The 17973-nt window shown below is 34.7% G+C and overlaps 2 protein-coding genes across 2 annotated transcripts; both read left to right on the forward strand.

Moving 5' to 3' along the window:
• The first annotated feature begins 1169 nt into the window (after positions 1 to 1169).
• On the forward strand, positions 1170 to 3089 carry LOC136812958 (acid-sensing ion channel 5-like). The gene is made up of 2 exons (XM_067069491.1): positions 1170 to 1313; positions 1759 to 3089. Exons 1-2 carry the CDS (start codon positions 1298 to 1300, stop codon positions 3087 to 3089), a joined length of 1347 nt encoding a protein of 448 aa, XP_066925592.1. The 5' UTR covers positions 1170 to 1297.
• A 4652-nt stretch (positions 3090 to 7741) lies between these two features.
• LOC136819485 (acid-sensing ion channel 4-A-like) lies at positions 7742 to 10211 on the forward strand. Its single transcript, XM_067075751.1, has 2 exons — positions 7742 to 7818; positions 8312 to 10211. Exons 1-2 carry the CDS (start codon positions 7803 to 7805, stop codon positions 9637 to 9639), a joined length of 1344 nt encoding a protein of 447 aa, XP_066931852.1. The 5' UTR covers positions 7742 to 7802; the 3' UTR covers positions 9640 to 10211.
• Positions 10212 to 17973: the final 7762 nt, after the last annotated feature.

The raw sequence follows: 17973 nt of genomic DNA on the forward strand, positions 1-17973 counted from the left end.
AAGTTAGCGAGAAAATTAGTGTCCTTAAGGTATTTCATATGACATAATGGAATTTTCTTATGTTAATTTGAATGCGGTGAAGTGAATTTTGACCGACGTTTGTCGAAATATCGATGAAATTTATCAACTAAATCCAGCATAGGTGCGAAGTTTTCTTGGGATAAAGTTTTAAGTAAAAGACACTAAAAATTTTATTTTTAAAACTTAATTTTCTTATAGGAAAAATACGGTAGATCTAGTGTGATTTTCATAAAATAGTATAGAGAAAAGTTGAGGGCGAAAATCATTTCAAATCCAGCCTTGAGTTTATCATTTCTTTAATGTTTTTACACAGAACTTAGTTTGAACACTTCCTTTATAAAGGAAGGATATGAGCTAGCATGAAGATGGGGATGAGAAATTTTACTAAGGAAAGGAGGACAACAAGGGGGCCTAAGAAACGGTTGACATCGAGTCCTCTTTTATTTGTTCAGGATTCTGTACTTGCCTGGAAATTTCCGTTTCTAGAGAAATTTTAGTGTTTTTTGATTACGATAAGAAACTAAGGCTTCAATGGCTAAAAAAAGAAGCTAAGAACATTTTAATGCTTTGTGGACTTTTAAAACACCAGATTTCTTAGAAGAATGGACAATATTCAAATATCATATACAAATTATTCATCAAATGGTGAAAATAAGAACATGTTAAGAACATTTTTAGGTTTAAAAGCCAAAAAATTAAGAACATCCGAAGGCTTAAAATTTTTTGGATATTCTTATAAAAAAAGTGTATAAATAAGTTTAGAGTGATGGTAGCAAGGTAACTCAGTATTTTGGAGGTGTCAAGGCGTGAGTTTAAAAGGGGCTCAAACATAAATCATAATTTGCAGATTTGCAGATGGTGCAATTTCATAGCAGTGATCGAAGCTCCTCCATATAATTATCTTTATTCCCTTTCTTTACAAAGTCAATCCTTTTATCGGCTTACAGTAGGTTTTATCAATGATGATGATATTAATTTTAATACCCTTTCAAATTGCCTACTTAAAGTGAAAACGAGGACTTTTAACTTTCCCTCTTTGATAAATCTTTGAATGAATAGTTGATGCTTTTTGTTGAGACTAAATCACTAGTTAAAACTAAAACGCAGTACGTGCAAATCCTATCATCAATATTGAGATTAAAAGGTATTGATCACAAAATTGCTTTTAGTTAAATAATGTCATGACTATCACATACTAAGCAAGGACAGACTAAACTTGTGGTTTGAATTTGTAAACTGTAGAGAGCTCGTTTGGAAGAAAAGTCAAATCAATATAATGGACCAAAATTCAGGTAAGCTTTTTAATAACATACGAAATACTAATGTATATTCTTTTGAAATCAACGAGGAAGGGATTAAATAAGCTCTAAGATAGTAAGTGCGGAGCTGTCATTATAAGCTGTCATAGGCACACAAGTTTCCGACTGCATTCAAGGGCGATACGAAGACTCCCTTTTCTCTAGCTGTCTACTCGAAGATAGGGCAATGAGCAACTCCTTTCCCAGGATTTCTCCACTTACCCTTGATCTGTCTCTTTAATTGCTGAGCATCAAGTAAAGAGGCATTAAGTACCATTTTGGGAATCTTCCAGTATGACCTTGGATGGGGGTCGAACCACCCACAACTTGCGCACCGAAACTGGAAGCTCTATCTTCAATCTGGCAGTCAAAGCTGGCATACAGAGTTATAATAGTATATATAATAAATGTAAATTGTAATAAAATATTTCTTATCTAGGATCCCGGTATGTGGAAAGTTCTCTGATGACATTGATCGAAGATGAAGACGATAATAAGTGGCATGAACAGCAATTAAGTCGTAAAATGGTCATTAAAACGAAAACAGAAGAATACATTAACACTTTCACCTTCCATGGTCTTACCAGAGTGTTCAAAGGTGAACGGATCGAATCTGTATTTTGGTTATTTATGATATTAGGTGGTGTGTCATTATCGGGAGTTGTCGTTAATCGCCTAGTTACCAGATATCAAAAACATGAAATTTACACGGAGATTCAAACTAAAATCACAGATGAAAACTTCTTCCCAAGTGTGACATTTTGTGAGAATCAGCTATTAATTGATAGCTATTTTTCATATTGTGGCGTTGCACCGAGACATGGACATGAAAATCATCACAAAGTTTGTGACTACATAATGAAAGAACCGGAAGAATCCATCGAGGAATCTCGAAATAAATTCTGGTATAACGGTCTATTTAACATTACAAAATGCGAAACATGGGGAGGCAAGAAATGCGCCAGTAGTGATTATTTCAAGACTCTAAACCATTTCAACCATTCATGTATCACTTGGAATTATGCAGGTAATTTGAGTGATGTCTATAGCCATGTTGATATTGAGTTTGATGTTAAGCCACTATCTTGGCTTGGTAAAAACGAAGGTATACGAGAACATTTACGAGAAGGTATATTTGCACTGCCACATGACCATAGAATATACGAAATTGACATAGTGAACAAATTAGACATTGAACCGTATAAAACATATGAAATCAAATTAGACACAACCGTTATAAAAAGACTACCACACCCTTTCCCCTCTAAGTGCGCAAGTAGTAAGGGTGATGACATTTTTCCTGGAAAATACACGCGAAGATCATGCATTGAATCACACAACTATATCGAAATGTACAAAAAATGTGGGGACACTTTGGATTACGTACGCCAATTTATTCCACCTGATATTAAGAAACAATACAAAGGGAATAAAACTATTAGAGAAGCAGAAAAGTGTGTTTGGTTATTTGGGAAAGGAGAAACACAAAAAACTAAAAACTGTAATCTTCCTTGCCAAGAACTGCAATTGGCGATAACGACTTCATCTAGCGAACGCAAAAAGGACAAATCACGAACCAAGTACCGTATAAGTTTGCAACATCAACTGATTGATGCTTATAAGGTTATGGAAGAGAAAGAGCTATATCCTTGGGACCAAATGGCATGTGAAATTGGAGGTCTTATCGGGTTGGCTATTGGTGCATCCATAATTTCTTTGGTAGAGGTTATAGTGTACGCATTTTTGGTGATTGTTAATAAAGTGATCTGAGGAAAATTAGCCGCTAACAAAGGCATTTAACTAATATGAACAAAACGATATAGCAAAAACGACCTTTTGGAAGGAAAATAGGAGCTGAAGAAATTTCCAAATTCTTTTGGAAAAGTCCTGCGTCATAAATTGATACTAGCCGTCCCGGCGTCGTCCGAGACGACTTCTTACTCCTTTTAATACGCTCGCTTCGCTCGCTTTTCTATTTTTCAGAAACTTGTAGGGATTTGTATACAAATGTACTTATTTTGCGAGAAGAAATGTTCTTATATTTAGGCCTTTTTCGTAAAAATTGATGTTTAAAATTTTTAAGGGGACACTAAAATTAATGCACATTAAAAAATATGGTGAAAGTATTTTTAGTTGAATTTTGATTTTTCTTCTCCTTATTAAATTGTATAAATTTGTCATAATTTCTTTTGTTGAAAACCTTCAAACAATAATGTTCTTGACTCGCTAAAAATAATGCTCATGCAATATTGGTGAAAATTGAGTTAAAAATTTCTCGCGAGAAATCGGTCATACTTTAAACGTGCTTTTTTTGGGTTTTTGGGAGAGGAAAGACTATTATTTTCCTCACGCAAGGATGAAGATAAAAAACAAATAGAAATTCAAATTCAGTATTAGAGGTACTTGGCAACACCGATCACTCCAAAGACCACAGTGCTTTACGGTGGAATATAAAGAGTGCCTTTTTTCAATACCTCTTAACAGAGTCAACAATTATTTAACAATTAAACTCAATGCGTAAGTAAAAGCGTTTTCATTTTGCTATCTCAATAGAACAAAAAAGCAAACATTGATTAAAAAATTTCATAATTGAATTGGGAATAAGTCATCAACTTTCTCATATTGTCAAGTCCATTAAATTGAAATGTTTTTATCAGAGTATCAAATAGAAGGGAAATGTCATCGGAGCTTTATTAATCTCAAGGGTAATCATAAATATGATGTCTTTTTGAAAACTCAAATTTTATCTTCGACGTATTCCCATGTGAATCAAAATTATTTCATAACCGACATAAACTTTTTTTTTAAAAACTATAAATTATGCTGATAGTGCTATTGCACAGTCAGTTGTGTTTCTCCATCAAGGAGAAATGTGCTCTCTTGAATGGAAGTGCACTTGGCGAATAGAATTGAATATACAATCAAAAAGGCGCGAAAAAAATTGCCGTGTATTTAAAAATCGCTAGCGAAAAAGCCTCATGCGAGAATGGGAGAGTTCCGATTTAAGCGTATTATAATATAGATAAGTATAACAGTAGAAATTTAACGGACATTGTAACTCTTACTTTTACTTGCTTGCATTTTATATGTGCTTCAATATTTACACTTTTAGATAACTACCAATATTGTATTTCATAAATCAATCATAACAAATGCATACAATTGAAGAAAACATTAATGAAAAAATTAATTACTTAAAATACTCTACCCTAGAAAAAACCATTAGTTATCTATCACCCAGACGCGATGAAGCAAATGTCTCAAGTAACTTAGCCCCTTTGATTGTCAACTATTTAGATGATGGCAGAATAAGGATATTGTTTCCAGTTTTCCATATAAAGCAATAGTGAAAAAAAACCCGTCTCAGACCCAAAATGAAAAATTACAGACTTATAAATTTACCTTAGGGATGCAAGTAATGGTCGAATACGACCATTTTCTTAAAGATTGTTTTAGCCCGAAACTTCGTCAAAAAACTTCTCCGAAATATTTGCCTCGCTTTGGCAAAAGTCTATCGTCCCAAAGGTCCAAAGATTTTTGGAAACATTTTAAAACACAATGGGCTCTTCCAGAAAAAATTCGTTCATGGGGGGTGGAGGATATATTATTTTGTCTTTGATCTACCCCTGGACATTTCGATTTTTCACCCCCTGGACACGTGTTTTACCCCTGGACAAGTATCAAATTGACCCCTGGACATCGCAGATTCACCCCAGTCAGTTTTGCAGGGTTTTTTCAATACTGGACAATATATCCTCCCCCCCCCATAAATGATTTTTTTCTGGAAGAGCCCAATCAGGTATTCACATAATTAAGCACGCGAGCCAAATTCGGCCATTTTTTAAGTTGCCAGGTAACTCCAAACTATTTAAGACAAGCGCGCAGACAAATATTGTAGATTCCTGCTCAATGAAATTGGAAAAGTTTTATTTGTCATTCTGTTTTCAAAAAAATTAACCAGTAAATGAAAGAGTGTTATCAGGGCGTAGAGGCCATTTTGCAAAATCACTCGATTTTTGGTCAAAGCGTATGTTCACGGTCAAAAGTATTTAGAACCGAATTTTTGATGTTTCCAATTTTTTTTTCGGACAATCGTGTATGTATTTCACATACCAGGCAGTGCCGTATGAAGCATTGTGATATTGGGGGGGGGTGAGGTTTAGTGACACCGCGAGGGCCAACCATGGTTTGGTCCGAGGGGGGATTTTAAAAATTGAAGCTCAAAATGGCCGGGAAATGCACTGAAAATGAAGTTTTATTTGGAGTAATAGATTTTCAAAAGAAAAAATTTTCCATTTCATAAAAAAAACATTTCTCGAAAAATTATTGTCCGGGCACTGCCAGATTTAATTTTGTCCAATAACATTAATAACTTTTGGCAAAAACGTGAAGTTTCTTTAAACAGGTTTTAAAGTAAATACAAAATGCACCTTTTCTTAATATGATATCAGGGGATCGGCAAAAGATTGAAGATTCCCATTCCATTTTTCCCGAGCCTTCTAGAGAAACTAAACCAGTACTTATAACCTCTAAAAGTTAGGAGCACGCTAGGATTAAACGATACCATAATGAAAATGGATTATGGATTCCATGAGCAATAACTTTTGATCTAATGGGGCTTTAGAACTGAAATTTGGCAGGATGGAGCATTTATGTATTTTCTATTCCTAAATAAAAAATCTTCCAGCTGGGAGCAGTTTGGGATCACTTATTCCTAATTTTTCTTTGAGTTCAAGCCTTTTTTAAACTGAGGATTGTAGTATGTTTATTTGATATTAAGTAGTTCAAATTTAACTATTTGGAAGGTTTAGGCTCTTAAGAACACGAAAATAAGATTTTCCACTAGAATAGAGCATCTAAGGATTATCAAATCCTTCATTGAAAGTAACATACTTTGCCTTATCCGAAATGAGCGTCTTAGTCTGGAATGAAGTATCCTACAAGGCTCTAAACTGATTTTTTACGTTATGCATGATATGTCGTTACGTTAATGACCTAAAATAAGATCAGATATAGCCCCGAAGGATTAATAATTCCATTTTGCGACAAGTTGGGGTTGGGGTAGGTTCACCACTTTAAAATGAAATTTTGAATCCCAAAACGCTCGCGAAACCGCACTTTTTGGTATCTAAGAATGTTTTAAAGTTAAGTGGAAGTGACTTTTGATTAATTTTAGATTGTGATCAGTCAATTTTAACGATGAAATGCATCTTTTATAATTGTTCAAGTTCAGAGATGTTTTTCGGATGGAATTTCGGATCCAAAAGTGCTCTTCATCTTTGTTTCATAAAATATAGAGATCATGTAACAAGTTCAGACTATCAGAATCAATCCAAGAGCCACTTAACTCTCATAATTCCAAAATTCTTAAAATCTAATATTTTGGAATATTGGATCCTTCTTCGCTCCTGGGACCAAAACCAAAAGTTCTAAGCTCGTGTGTTACACCTTTTTGGAAGATTTCATCCCAAAATGCTCGTTCAAATTCATTTTATTAAAAAGAAACCGTTTTTTAGAACATTTAATGTCACGTTTTTGCCAAAAGTGTAAAAAACACCGACTTAAGCTATTCGAAAATTTCAGGGCCGGCGAAACTGGGGGGGCCGGGGGGGCCATGGCCTCCCCACTTTTTTGCTTTTCTCTGCCCGTCGGCGCCAACCATGGTGGCGCCTCCTTAGACACTTACTATTTGGCCCCTCCACTTTCAAAATTGATTCGCCGGCCCTGAATTTTCACCGATATTAGAATCACAAAACTACATCATTTTGCAAAACTTCTTTCCCATACGTCAAACGAAGTAATTTACAGAGCAAAGTCGAAATCTACACTTTGGTCTGGATGTGTTCAAAACATTTGAAATTTTAGATGTAATATCCTCAAACGGCTCAAAAGTCGATAATACATTTCCTTCACAAGATCATAAATTATAATTATATTCAAGGACACTTGTATAGCGTAGCTATACAAGTGTCCTTGTTATATTATAACATTTGGTCTTGACAAGTTGACGTAACATTTGCTTAAATAGGGGATATTTCTTCAAATATCATTAATCTTATCTGAAAATGTATGTATATCTGAGAGTGGTGTAATTTAGTGGAATTTTACTCTGTGAAATGTAAAGTCCCTTTTATTTATCTTTTCACTTATGTAATAAAATTAATATAAAGCTCCGTTGTGATGTTGACGTCGTTTTTTGAGACCAAGTTGTCTACCAAGCTAGAAATAAAAGAATCAATCCATTCCCCACCCACTAGGCTATAAAGCAGGTTAAAAAAAAGATAAACAAGCTATAATAATAAACAAATAAATACTAGTAAATTAAAAGTGCCTTGCATGCGTATGCTTTTATACTAATCTATTAAGAAGAAGACTTAATGACGTCATGGAGATAATTTCCTAAAATCGATAAAAGGAAAACAGATTGAATTATAAGAATAAACGAGTACAGTTGAGAGTTTGCGACAAAGGTTGACTACAGCAATGGCTCAAAGTTCTGGTAAGATTCGATTATAATCCACTGGATAAAAGCTTATAGTATCTTTGCTGGGCGAACTCACAAAGTTAAAATCTAAGACTGCTAATTGCAGAATTAGCCAGTACTTTGACCTCTATAAATGAATGTTTTTTTGCATATCTAACGCAAACTTTGAAGCTTTATCACTATCAATCAAAGATAAAATGAAAGTAGATGTTTTTTAAAAAAGCATACAGCTTTTACCGGGGTTATACTAGGTTTGTGAGGTGACGGGATGTCTTAGCCAAAGCTAGGAAATCTAACCGCCTGTAAGAGAGTAAATTTCGAAAATTTCGACTCTTTTGTAACGTTTTTACGGCCCTGAGCGAGCCTATTTTGCAACTTTCAGCCGAAATCTTCAAATTTTGATAAACATTTTACGAGAATTTATAACCCTGTAAGAGGTTCAATTGCTGCTTTATGTATGTATACAAAAATTACCAACTAACCTTCGATTCTTATTTCTTATACATAGTAAAATACTACAAAGACGAGCACATGCTGATTGATCCAGAAGAAATGAAAGAAAGCGATGAAGACAACACATGGCATGAAAACCAGATGACCAGTAAAATGGTCATTAAAACGAAAATCGAAGAATACATCAACTCGTTCAGTATCCACGGATTAACTCGAGTTTTCAAGGGCAACCGAAGAGAATCAATCTTCTGGTCTGTAATTTTACTCCTAACGACAATCTTTGTTGCAATCTCTATCCATAATTTGATAGCTGAGTACCATAAATATGATTATTACACTGAAATGAGAGATAAACTAACAAAGGAGCACGTCTTTCCAAGTATTACTATTTGTAATCAAGCTAAGTTAAGGGAAACACGTTTATCTTATTGTGGGAAACCATCTTGGGAACACGGAAATAGAAGCATAATCTGTGATCAGGAGAATATTAAACCCACTAAAGCAGAGTTTGAGGAAGTTGAACATGGAATTTGGACCAATGGTGCTTTTAATATCTCGAATTGCCAAGCTTTAGCAACTGGACAGGATTGTCTAAATAAATCGTTTTTCAAAGCGACTAGCTTTCTTGAGGATGCTTGTGTAACATTCAATTATGACGGTCATTTACAAGATGCTTGGGCCTATATGAGTTTATCACAAAATCGCGACAATAGAGACGATTTAGCTCTTACTATTCACGAAACAAATGTTAATCCACTGAAGAGTTTGGTTGATTCTAAAGTCATGTTACAACCATCACGAGAAGTAGAAATAACTTATGAGAAAATCGTCACCAAACGATTGCCAAGTCCTTATCCATCAAATTGTGTAGCTGACAAAGGTGAAGATATCTTACCTGGAAAATATGCTCGAGTTGGATGTTTGAAATCGAATCTAGATATCAAGATCTTCAAAGAGTGTGGAGATTGTTATGATTTTGACCGACAATTCATTCCTGAGGAAACAAAAGAAAAGTACAGCCGCCAACAATCTATAGCTGAGGCTATTGGTTGTATTCATAGATTCAACAGAATGAATATGTCTGTTCCAGATTGCCCAAAACCATGTGACGAAATCAGATATGACACTGCGCTTGTACTATTTGGAGGACAACAAAGTGATTTTGATTATTCTGGTGATGTTGGTCCAATAAGATATTGGCTTCATGTCAGAAGTAAAATCTTTGACGAGCACAAAGAATTTGAAGAAAAGCCTATTTACACTGTTTCTCAATTGTTCAGTAGGATTGGAGCAATCTTGGTCTTTTGTATTGGAGCATCTATCATCTCTTTTGTAGAGATCATAGTTTATTTGGTTTTACTGGCTGTTCATAAATGTATATAAAAGACAATGCAGTTTGAAAGAACAGTGTACTATTAAACGCTAAATATGTAATAGTTATCAGACATTTGCGAGTTCCGCGATTTTCCCGTAAAATATTTTACCAGCCTTTAGGCGAGGAAAATATACGGAAAATCCGGAACGAGTGAAATATTTCCATATTGTACGAGCAAATGTCTGATAACTGGTTTATCGGTGACCCAAAAAATGCACTTTTTGTTTTGGAAAAAAACGCAGAGCACTTTTGTAGCAAAGTGACGTTAGATTGCTGCTACCGCTACAATACAACAACATCTTTTTGTTAATTTATATTTTTACATGTAAAATACAAGATATATTGTACTCTTTTTAACCAATCAGACTGCAGATATATTTTGGATCGCCGATAATGCCAAATACACTATTTTTATAAGCATACGGAAAAATCGGGTTGAGGCTCAATATGATTAGCAAAATCTCATTTTTAGCCTTAATTTATGCTTATTCGTTTAGAAAAGCTGCACGATTTTTTTTGCGTTTCGGCTTGGAGGTATGATTAGCATTATGCTTATTTCTTACCGGATTTGAGCCTAAGAATGCTTATAAACGTTATGCTTATAAAAGAGTGCATCCCACTTAATTTAGAGAACTACAGTAGAATTTCCTTTTCATCTATCTCAAATTCGAATTTTTCCCTTTCTCGAACCTAAATGTTTGATTTCTAGAAATTGTTTTCATTTTGAATTGTTTGAATATAAGAAATTGGAGAAATATTTTTAAAAAATCGCTACTAGTAGCCATTTCAGGTACTAACGTTTACAATAGCTTTCTATCAGACTTATTCAATGATTTTTGGGAAATTACTAAAACGGTTAGGTTCAATATTCTTACATAATATATATAATACATAAGATATTTTGAGGTTCTGAGAGAAGCTTCGCGAGAGATTCTTCAGTATATAAAAATTATTTTGTCCGTAAAATTTTTGTATTTCTTTTTTTGATATTTGTATACATGATTTCTAACATTATAGCAATTGAAATATAATTAAGGAAAGGAAATCCTGGAGAAAATTTCAATGGGCTCTTCCAGAAAAAAATTGTACATGAGGGGTGGAGGATATAACAATTTTTAGTGATTTACCCTCCGAACAGGGTGACTTTTGGCACCCTGGACAATAGGTTTTACCCCCGGACAAGCATCTGCTGACCCCCCAGACACCCCAAATTACCCCCGGACAAGGCAAATTTTGATGATTTTCCGCTACCCCCCGGACAAAATATCCTCCGACCCCCATGTACAATTTTTTTTCTAGAAGAGCCCAATACAGAAAATTATGATTAGAAGGTACTCTTGACACGAGATAAAGTCAATTCAAAAATAAAAAAAGCAAAAGTCTATTCCAAAAGAATTGGTGGCTGAAAATGTATTATTCAGAGTAATAGCTCGTTTGAAAATATTTAGTGCATTGTAGCTTTCGAAAATAAAGATGAAAAAAAAGAAAGATCTTTTCTAATCTAATTGGTTAAAAATTGTTATACTCTTCTAAAACTTTGCATATCACTGATTTTTAAAATTGTATTAAAATATTTGATACATATTTTTCGATCAGAAGTCATAGCTCTCCAAAAAGGTCCAAATGGGCGATAAATTATGATAAAAATGTTCAAAATGGACCTATTTCAGCTTTAATAGAGAAAGTAGGTTTTGGGAAAGTATACATACAAGAAAATCTAGATAAATTTTCACTTTCTTCATCTTCATTTACATTTTCAAAATATCCTCCATGGGCCGCGGCTCCACTTTGAAAGTGATAGGGTCATGATGTAGTAGCAAAGAAGGCGCCACGGGCGAAAATTTTGACCCTTCTAGATCGCCTAAAACAGGTCTGTTTTAAGGTTTAAAAGGTTAAACGGAATTTTGCTCGATTAGTAAATTTTCTTTTTGCTTTGAAAAAATGTGGTCGGGCCAGGGCCCGGCCGGAAGAAGAGAATCTATTTCCAAGTATAACATTTTGCAACAAAAGGTTGTTGTTCAGGGAATATTCAAAATATTCTGGGTGACCTATTGCAGGAGGTGCCGATAAGAAAGAACACATCTGTACCATGCAACTATGAAGAAATATCCAAATCAAATAAGATCAAAGTCCAAACACGAAAAAATAAATTTTGGACCAATAGTAAGTTTCTAATATTTGTAATGGATTGGGTGCCAAACAAGCCTGTCTTAGTGGTAAATATTTTCAGCCAACTAGCCTTATGAATGACACTTGTATATAACTTTTAACTATCATGGTAGCTTGAAGGAGAAATCACTTTTTATTAATTTCAAATATAAAAATCCATCGTCATTTAGATTAGGACATGATATAACTTTTCAGTCCTTTAACAAGTAAGAATATATGTGATTCAAAAGTAGAGCTGAAACCCTCCCAAACATACGAGATTATGTTTGAGAAAACAATCTTTAAAAGGCTCCCAAAGCCATATTCATCAAACTGTGTTGATGAAAAAGGTGGAGATAAAGTTCCCAGGGAGATTAGTCATTCAAGGCTTGATGCAAGAAACATAATATCATGTTTAAGAACTGTGGAGATGTCCAAGACTTTGACCGGCAATTCATTTCTGATGACATTAAAGAAAAATATTATCGCAAAAATTCCATTGAAAAGAACTTTATTCGGAGTTTTAAAACGTTAAACTTTACATCACCTTAATAACCACGGCCTTGTGAAGAAGTGAAGTATGGCGTATAATAACGACTAACAGTTTATAAATACACATGCGTTTTAACTTTTTTTTGAAAATGAAACAATAAATGCAAAGTAGACACTTTCTCAAATTGTTTCGCTGCTATTTTTCACATTTTTGCCCCAAGTGCCACCAGGTTCCAAATTGTTTCTACAAAATGTGTCTAAAAGTGGCAAAAGTGCTTATATTTTTGCCACCTAATTCCAAATGATCGTTTGTGTCCTTTGTGTTAAAAGTGGTAAATTCTCAATCTCCACTAAGCAAAAAACAAATTTGTTTTGTTTCGCGCAGTTTGTGTGAAAAGTGGTAAACAAAATGGCAGCTTTCGAATGCATAAATTTGATTTTAATTTTGTATTAATTATCCGTCGCTATGTAACTAGAGAATAAATTTATTCAAAGATGGCAGAAGGCATAATTTATGTTGTATCGATTGAAAATGTAATATAAAGACCTAGAATAAGGCTCTGTTTCCGTCGGAATTTTACCTAGAAGGACCACTGTTTCGGGCCCGTATTAGAAGGAACGTGGTCTCGTTTTTACACATTGCCTGGCACAAGTTAGCTGAAGGAGCCACTTTTCACACTTTTTAAAAATGTTTCAACATGATAGTGGCAGAAGTGGGAACAAGGGCAAAAGTGGCAAAAGTGTAAGCGAAACAATTTGCCTCTATGTGATAGCTACTTTCTTTTGTAATAAAATTTCAAGGACCCTATTTTCCAAAGTATTTTTCAGGTGTTTGAAGAAAAATCGTACCTTTATTTTTTAGTAATCTTTAGTGTTTTCAGAAGGATAGATTCTATCCTCTCCACCCAACCCCCGGAATTAGATCCTCCTCGTTTATCAGACACCAAAAAGAAAATAACAATTTAACAACTTTAAAAAAAGGTTACACTTACGAGTGTCCCACTTTCTTCATTCTGTATATCATCCTTCCATCTACATGATGTACAACATCAATGTCCAAAGCTAGAATAACAAAACAAGTACAAATACAAAGTAAGTTACATCATGCATAATAATCTCTTCTTTATATGCATGTATGTTTGTAGCTGAGAGGTAAAGGACGGAGGGTAAGTCAAGAAGCCAAAACAAACACGAATAGCGTGCCAGTGCCAGTGTTGGCTTTCCTATTTGGAGGGAAATTGGAATGAGCTTAAATTTCTTCGAAATGTTATAACAAAATATGTCAAGCTTTATACTAATTGCATTTTTTATAAAGTACAAAGCTGACCATATCCTATATGTATAAAGAACTAGGAATACATCTTTCTCGCAACTGATGCGCAATCAAAGCATTACATCATTTCAAGATTCAAATTTCGAAATTGGAAATTTTTTTATTCATCATGGAGCGTAGCCACCAAACTAGCTCTCTCACAATTTGATCTATTTTGACCAAATGACTTCAAATTTTCAAGGTTTTCTTTTAATGCTAAGTAAAATTGAAAAATTATATCAAATAATTCTAAGTGTGTTTTGTAGATATTAAAATTTAATTCCATTTCAAGAAATATGTATTAAGGGAATCTAGAAAACATATATAAAAACCGTCCAAATTAGCAAAAATAAGTCTTGAAAATTTATTTTATAATAATGAATTACATACCTCCTCTTTGATTGGACTTGTACATGATAGAAACATAACTCTTTTGAATTGCATTTTTATTCACTTAGCACTTCTCTTTGTAAAATATTTTTTGATTCTAGCCTTTGGAGCAATATATACGAAGAACTATATCCAAAAGAACTTTTATGTACGGCTATTTGATATAAGAAATTGGTTATAATAAGCTCTTATCAACAAGAAGGTTAACTAAAAAATATTAATTCAAAGCTCTAGATACGGGCTAGATTGAAGTGTTCGAAGTATTTTATAATGTTTTATATACTAATCTTGGAGTATTTAATGAAGCTGACTTTATCTTTTAAGAAATACTATCATGATAATAAAAAAAAGTCATTTTAACAAAAATACAATTTTGAAGGTATAAAAAATAAAATATAGATTGATAAATTTTAAAAATCGACGAAAACAAGGAAAATTAAACAATGATCTTTTCGGGCACAGAAGAAAAAAAAGAATCGGGTAATTGTTTCTCTTTGAATTATTCTATAGTTTTTATCACTCTTATGTATGGAACGCCATAGCTGCCATAAGACGTCTTTTTTTATGAGCTCTTTTTTTATGAGCTCTTTTGAAGACCTCTTTTGAAGACCTCTTTTTTGATGAGCTCTTTTGAAGACCTCTTTTGAAGACCTCTTTTTTGATGAGCTCTTTCGAAGACCTCTTTTGAAGACCTCTTTTTTGATGAGCTCTTTTGAAGACCTCTTTTGAAGACCTCTTTTTTATGAGCTCTTTTGAAGACCTCTTTTGAAGACCTCTTTTTTTATGAGCTCTTTTGAAGACCTCTTTTGAAGACCTCTTTTTTTATGACCTCTTTTGAAGACCTCTTTTGAAGACCTCTTTTTTTATGACCTCTTTTTTTATGACCTCTTTTGAAGACCTCTTTTTTTATGAGCTCTTTTGAAGACCTCTTTTTTTATGACCTCTTTTGAAGACCTCTTTTGAAGACCTCTTTTTTTATGACCTCTTTTGAAGACCTCTTTTTTTATGACCTCTTTTTTATGACCTCTTTTTTTAAGAGCTCTTTTGAAGACCACTTTTTTTATGACCTCTTTTTTTATGAGCTCTTTTGAAGACCACTTTTTTATGACCTCTTTTTTTATGAGCTCTTTTGAAGACCTCTTTTTAGGGGGTATCCGGACTTTGGAAAATGAGACTGGAACTCTACGCCAAAACCGGGACTCGTCCTTTAAATCTAACGGTAAAACGCAAATCTTTTTCTGGATTTATTTATCTGATTTGTTCGTCACAAAACTTTAGACTATCCCATCCGTAACGTTGATTCAACGTATAATATAATTTTACATAGACATTGAAGTAATGTGTGCAAAGCTGGGGAAGGGACAAGTCATCAAACATTTTCTTAAAGAAAACAATATTGTCTCACAGCCCAGGTGCAATTTTTTCCCACTGCAGGGATAAGAATTTCTAGTAAAATCGCTATGTGGGGGCCCCCTATGTGGATAGAAATTTTACTGTTCCATCATTAAAAAAATTCAGTAGGTGATGAAATATAGTCAATTTTCCAGTGGCATCAATTTCAAAAAACAATTGAGCCGTTGTTTAGATACCAAAAACAGAGCTTGTATATGCTTGAACAATCTATGCTTTGAAGATCGGGGTGATTTTCAGCATCCGGAAGGTTTACATTTCGGAATTTTGGGAGACCCCGTCAAGAATTTTGCAGTGGTATGTCTGCTAAACCTGCCCACTCCTTTGGGGCTTTAGCGTGGAATATCAAACCCAACGCGCTATCCGTTGAGCCACACTCGCACAGCAGAATACAAAATTTGGAAATACTTATAGAATGACATAAAAGACGGGGGTAATGATATTATAATATGAGTAAAATAGCCCCTTTTTTGACCTGACTGAAATTCGAGCCGTTACTAATACTAGCAACCCTGCGGGCCCAAGGCGCCGAGTATGCACCCGGCACAGTGACAAGCCGTTACTAGCAATCCTGACCTAAGCAATTCCAAACAACAAAACCCCCGGAAAATTTTTTCCTTCTTTTGAGACCTTGTAATTATTTTTTCCCGCGTTCACAATACAGGGAATTCCACTAGGCTGATTGTTAATTTAAGGAACGGAAAATTCATTAACATGATATTTTGCCGAAAAAAATAGCCAATTTCATAGAAAATGCCTGGGTCCGAACATGGGAAAAATGCACAGATGTCCCGACAAGGTCCGCAAAAATATGCAGTCGGGTCTGACTGTAGCGTATCCGTAGCCTACCATACAGTGAATTAGAGCCCACATACTTCATAATACTGCGCATGCGTAATTTTCAACCGGTAGTGGATATTTAACGGCTAGAAGCAAGTCAAAAGCGAGATTATGTATCTGGAATTTTCTACGGCTACGGCTAAAGTGGCGAGGGAAATGGCGAGTAAGGCAATTAATGGCGGGTGAAAGCAAGTTTGATATCTGAAGTACGGCATTATGTCGACTTTGCTCATACGGTATTTTGGTGTTTTTCCCGTACAAAGCAATGTAGACATCGACATGTCGCCTTTGTTGACGACCCGTACAGACAGCCCCGCAACCGTAGCCGTAGAATATATCCGATACATAATCTCGCTAAATAATCTGGGAGGGGTGGACGCTCACTTTTTCGGTCAGGGTTGTGGACGGCCAAATCCATTTTTTTTTATTTGACGGGAATGTGACGTTTTTTAGTGACGTATTTATCGCTTATTGGGTCACTACCAGTTAGGGTCAGGGTTGGACTCGAGAGTCACAAGTGAGTGCCCTGGACCCATTTAGAGTCACGTTAGGGTCAATTGGACCCACTGACATAATTGAAAAACTTCGTTTTATTTAAGATTTTAGATTGGGCTCCTTTTGGAGCCTCCACTGGGGTACTTAGGCAAAATGGGTGCCGGGGTATGTGCGAGCCATTAGGGTACCTTTTTTGATGCCTCAAAAGTCTCTCAAAGGGGTAAAAATTCGTAAGTAAGTCTCTGAAAGGGTCCCAAAATCGCAAATATCAAAAAGTTTTCTCTCAAAGGGTCACGATTTCCAGAAATTTTGACCAAAATCTGGAAAAAATCAAATCAAAATTTGGAAAAAATCGACCAAAATTTAGGAAAAAGTCTCTCAAAGGGTCCTAAAATCATCAAGATTTTGTCTCTCAAAGGGTTGATTTTCGGTTTTCGGTTTTCGGCTCGGACATACCCGTCACCTCGCAAACCTAGTACCCCCCCCCCGGGATTGGAACAATATGATGGTACATATATACAGTACATAGAGTCTCTATTACTCGAACTTAGAGGGGAATCAAAAATGTTTCGAATTAAGAAGACATTCGAGTTATGGGTACACATACTACATATAGTAGATAGTATAGCATAGCATAGTATAGTGTAGTATAGTAGTATTGGAACATTGGAACAAGTATTATATAATAGTATGGATTGAATTAGGAAAGACCAGTAATACGCGGCTTTCTATCCCAAAAGAGGTCATAATAAAAGAGGTCTTCAAAAGGGGTCTTCAAAAGAGCTCATAAAAAAAGAGGTCATAAAAAAAGAGGTCTTCAAAAGAGGTCATAAAAAAAGAGGTCATAAAAAAAGAGGTCATAAAAAAAGGGGTCTTCAAAAGAGGTCATAAAAAAAGAGGTCTTCAAAAGAGGTCATAAAAAAAGAGGTCTTCAAAAGAGGTCTTCAAAAGAGGTCATAAAAAAAGAGGTCTTCAAAAGAGGTCTTCAAAAGAGCTCATAAAAAAAGAGGTCTTCAAAAGAGGTCTTCAAAAGAGCTCATAAAAAAGAGGTCTTCAAAAGAGGTCTTCAAAAGAGCTCATAAAAAAAGAGGTCTTCAAAAGAGGTCTTCAAAAGAGCTCATAAAAAAAGAGGTCTTCAAAAGAGGTCTTCAAAAGAGCTCATCAAAAAAGAGGTCTTCAAAAGAGGTCTTCAAAAGAGCTCATAAAAAAAGAGCTCATAAAAAAAGACGTCTTATGGCAGCTATGGCGTTCCATA

This window comes from Clytia hemisphaerica, unplaced genomic scaffold (assembly GCF_902728285.1).
Source record: "Clytia hemisphaerica strain Z4C2 unplaced genomic scaffold, Clytia hemisphaerica genome assembly, whole genome shotgun sequence".
In the NCBI taxonomy this organism is placed as follows: domain Eukaryota; kingdom Metazoa; phylum Cnidaria; class Hydrozoa; order Leptothecata; family Clytiidae; genus Clytia; species Clytia hemisphaerica.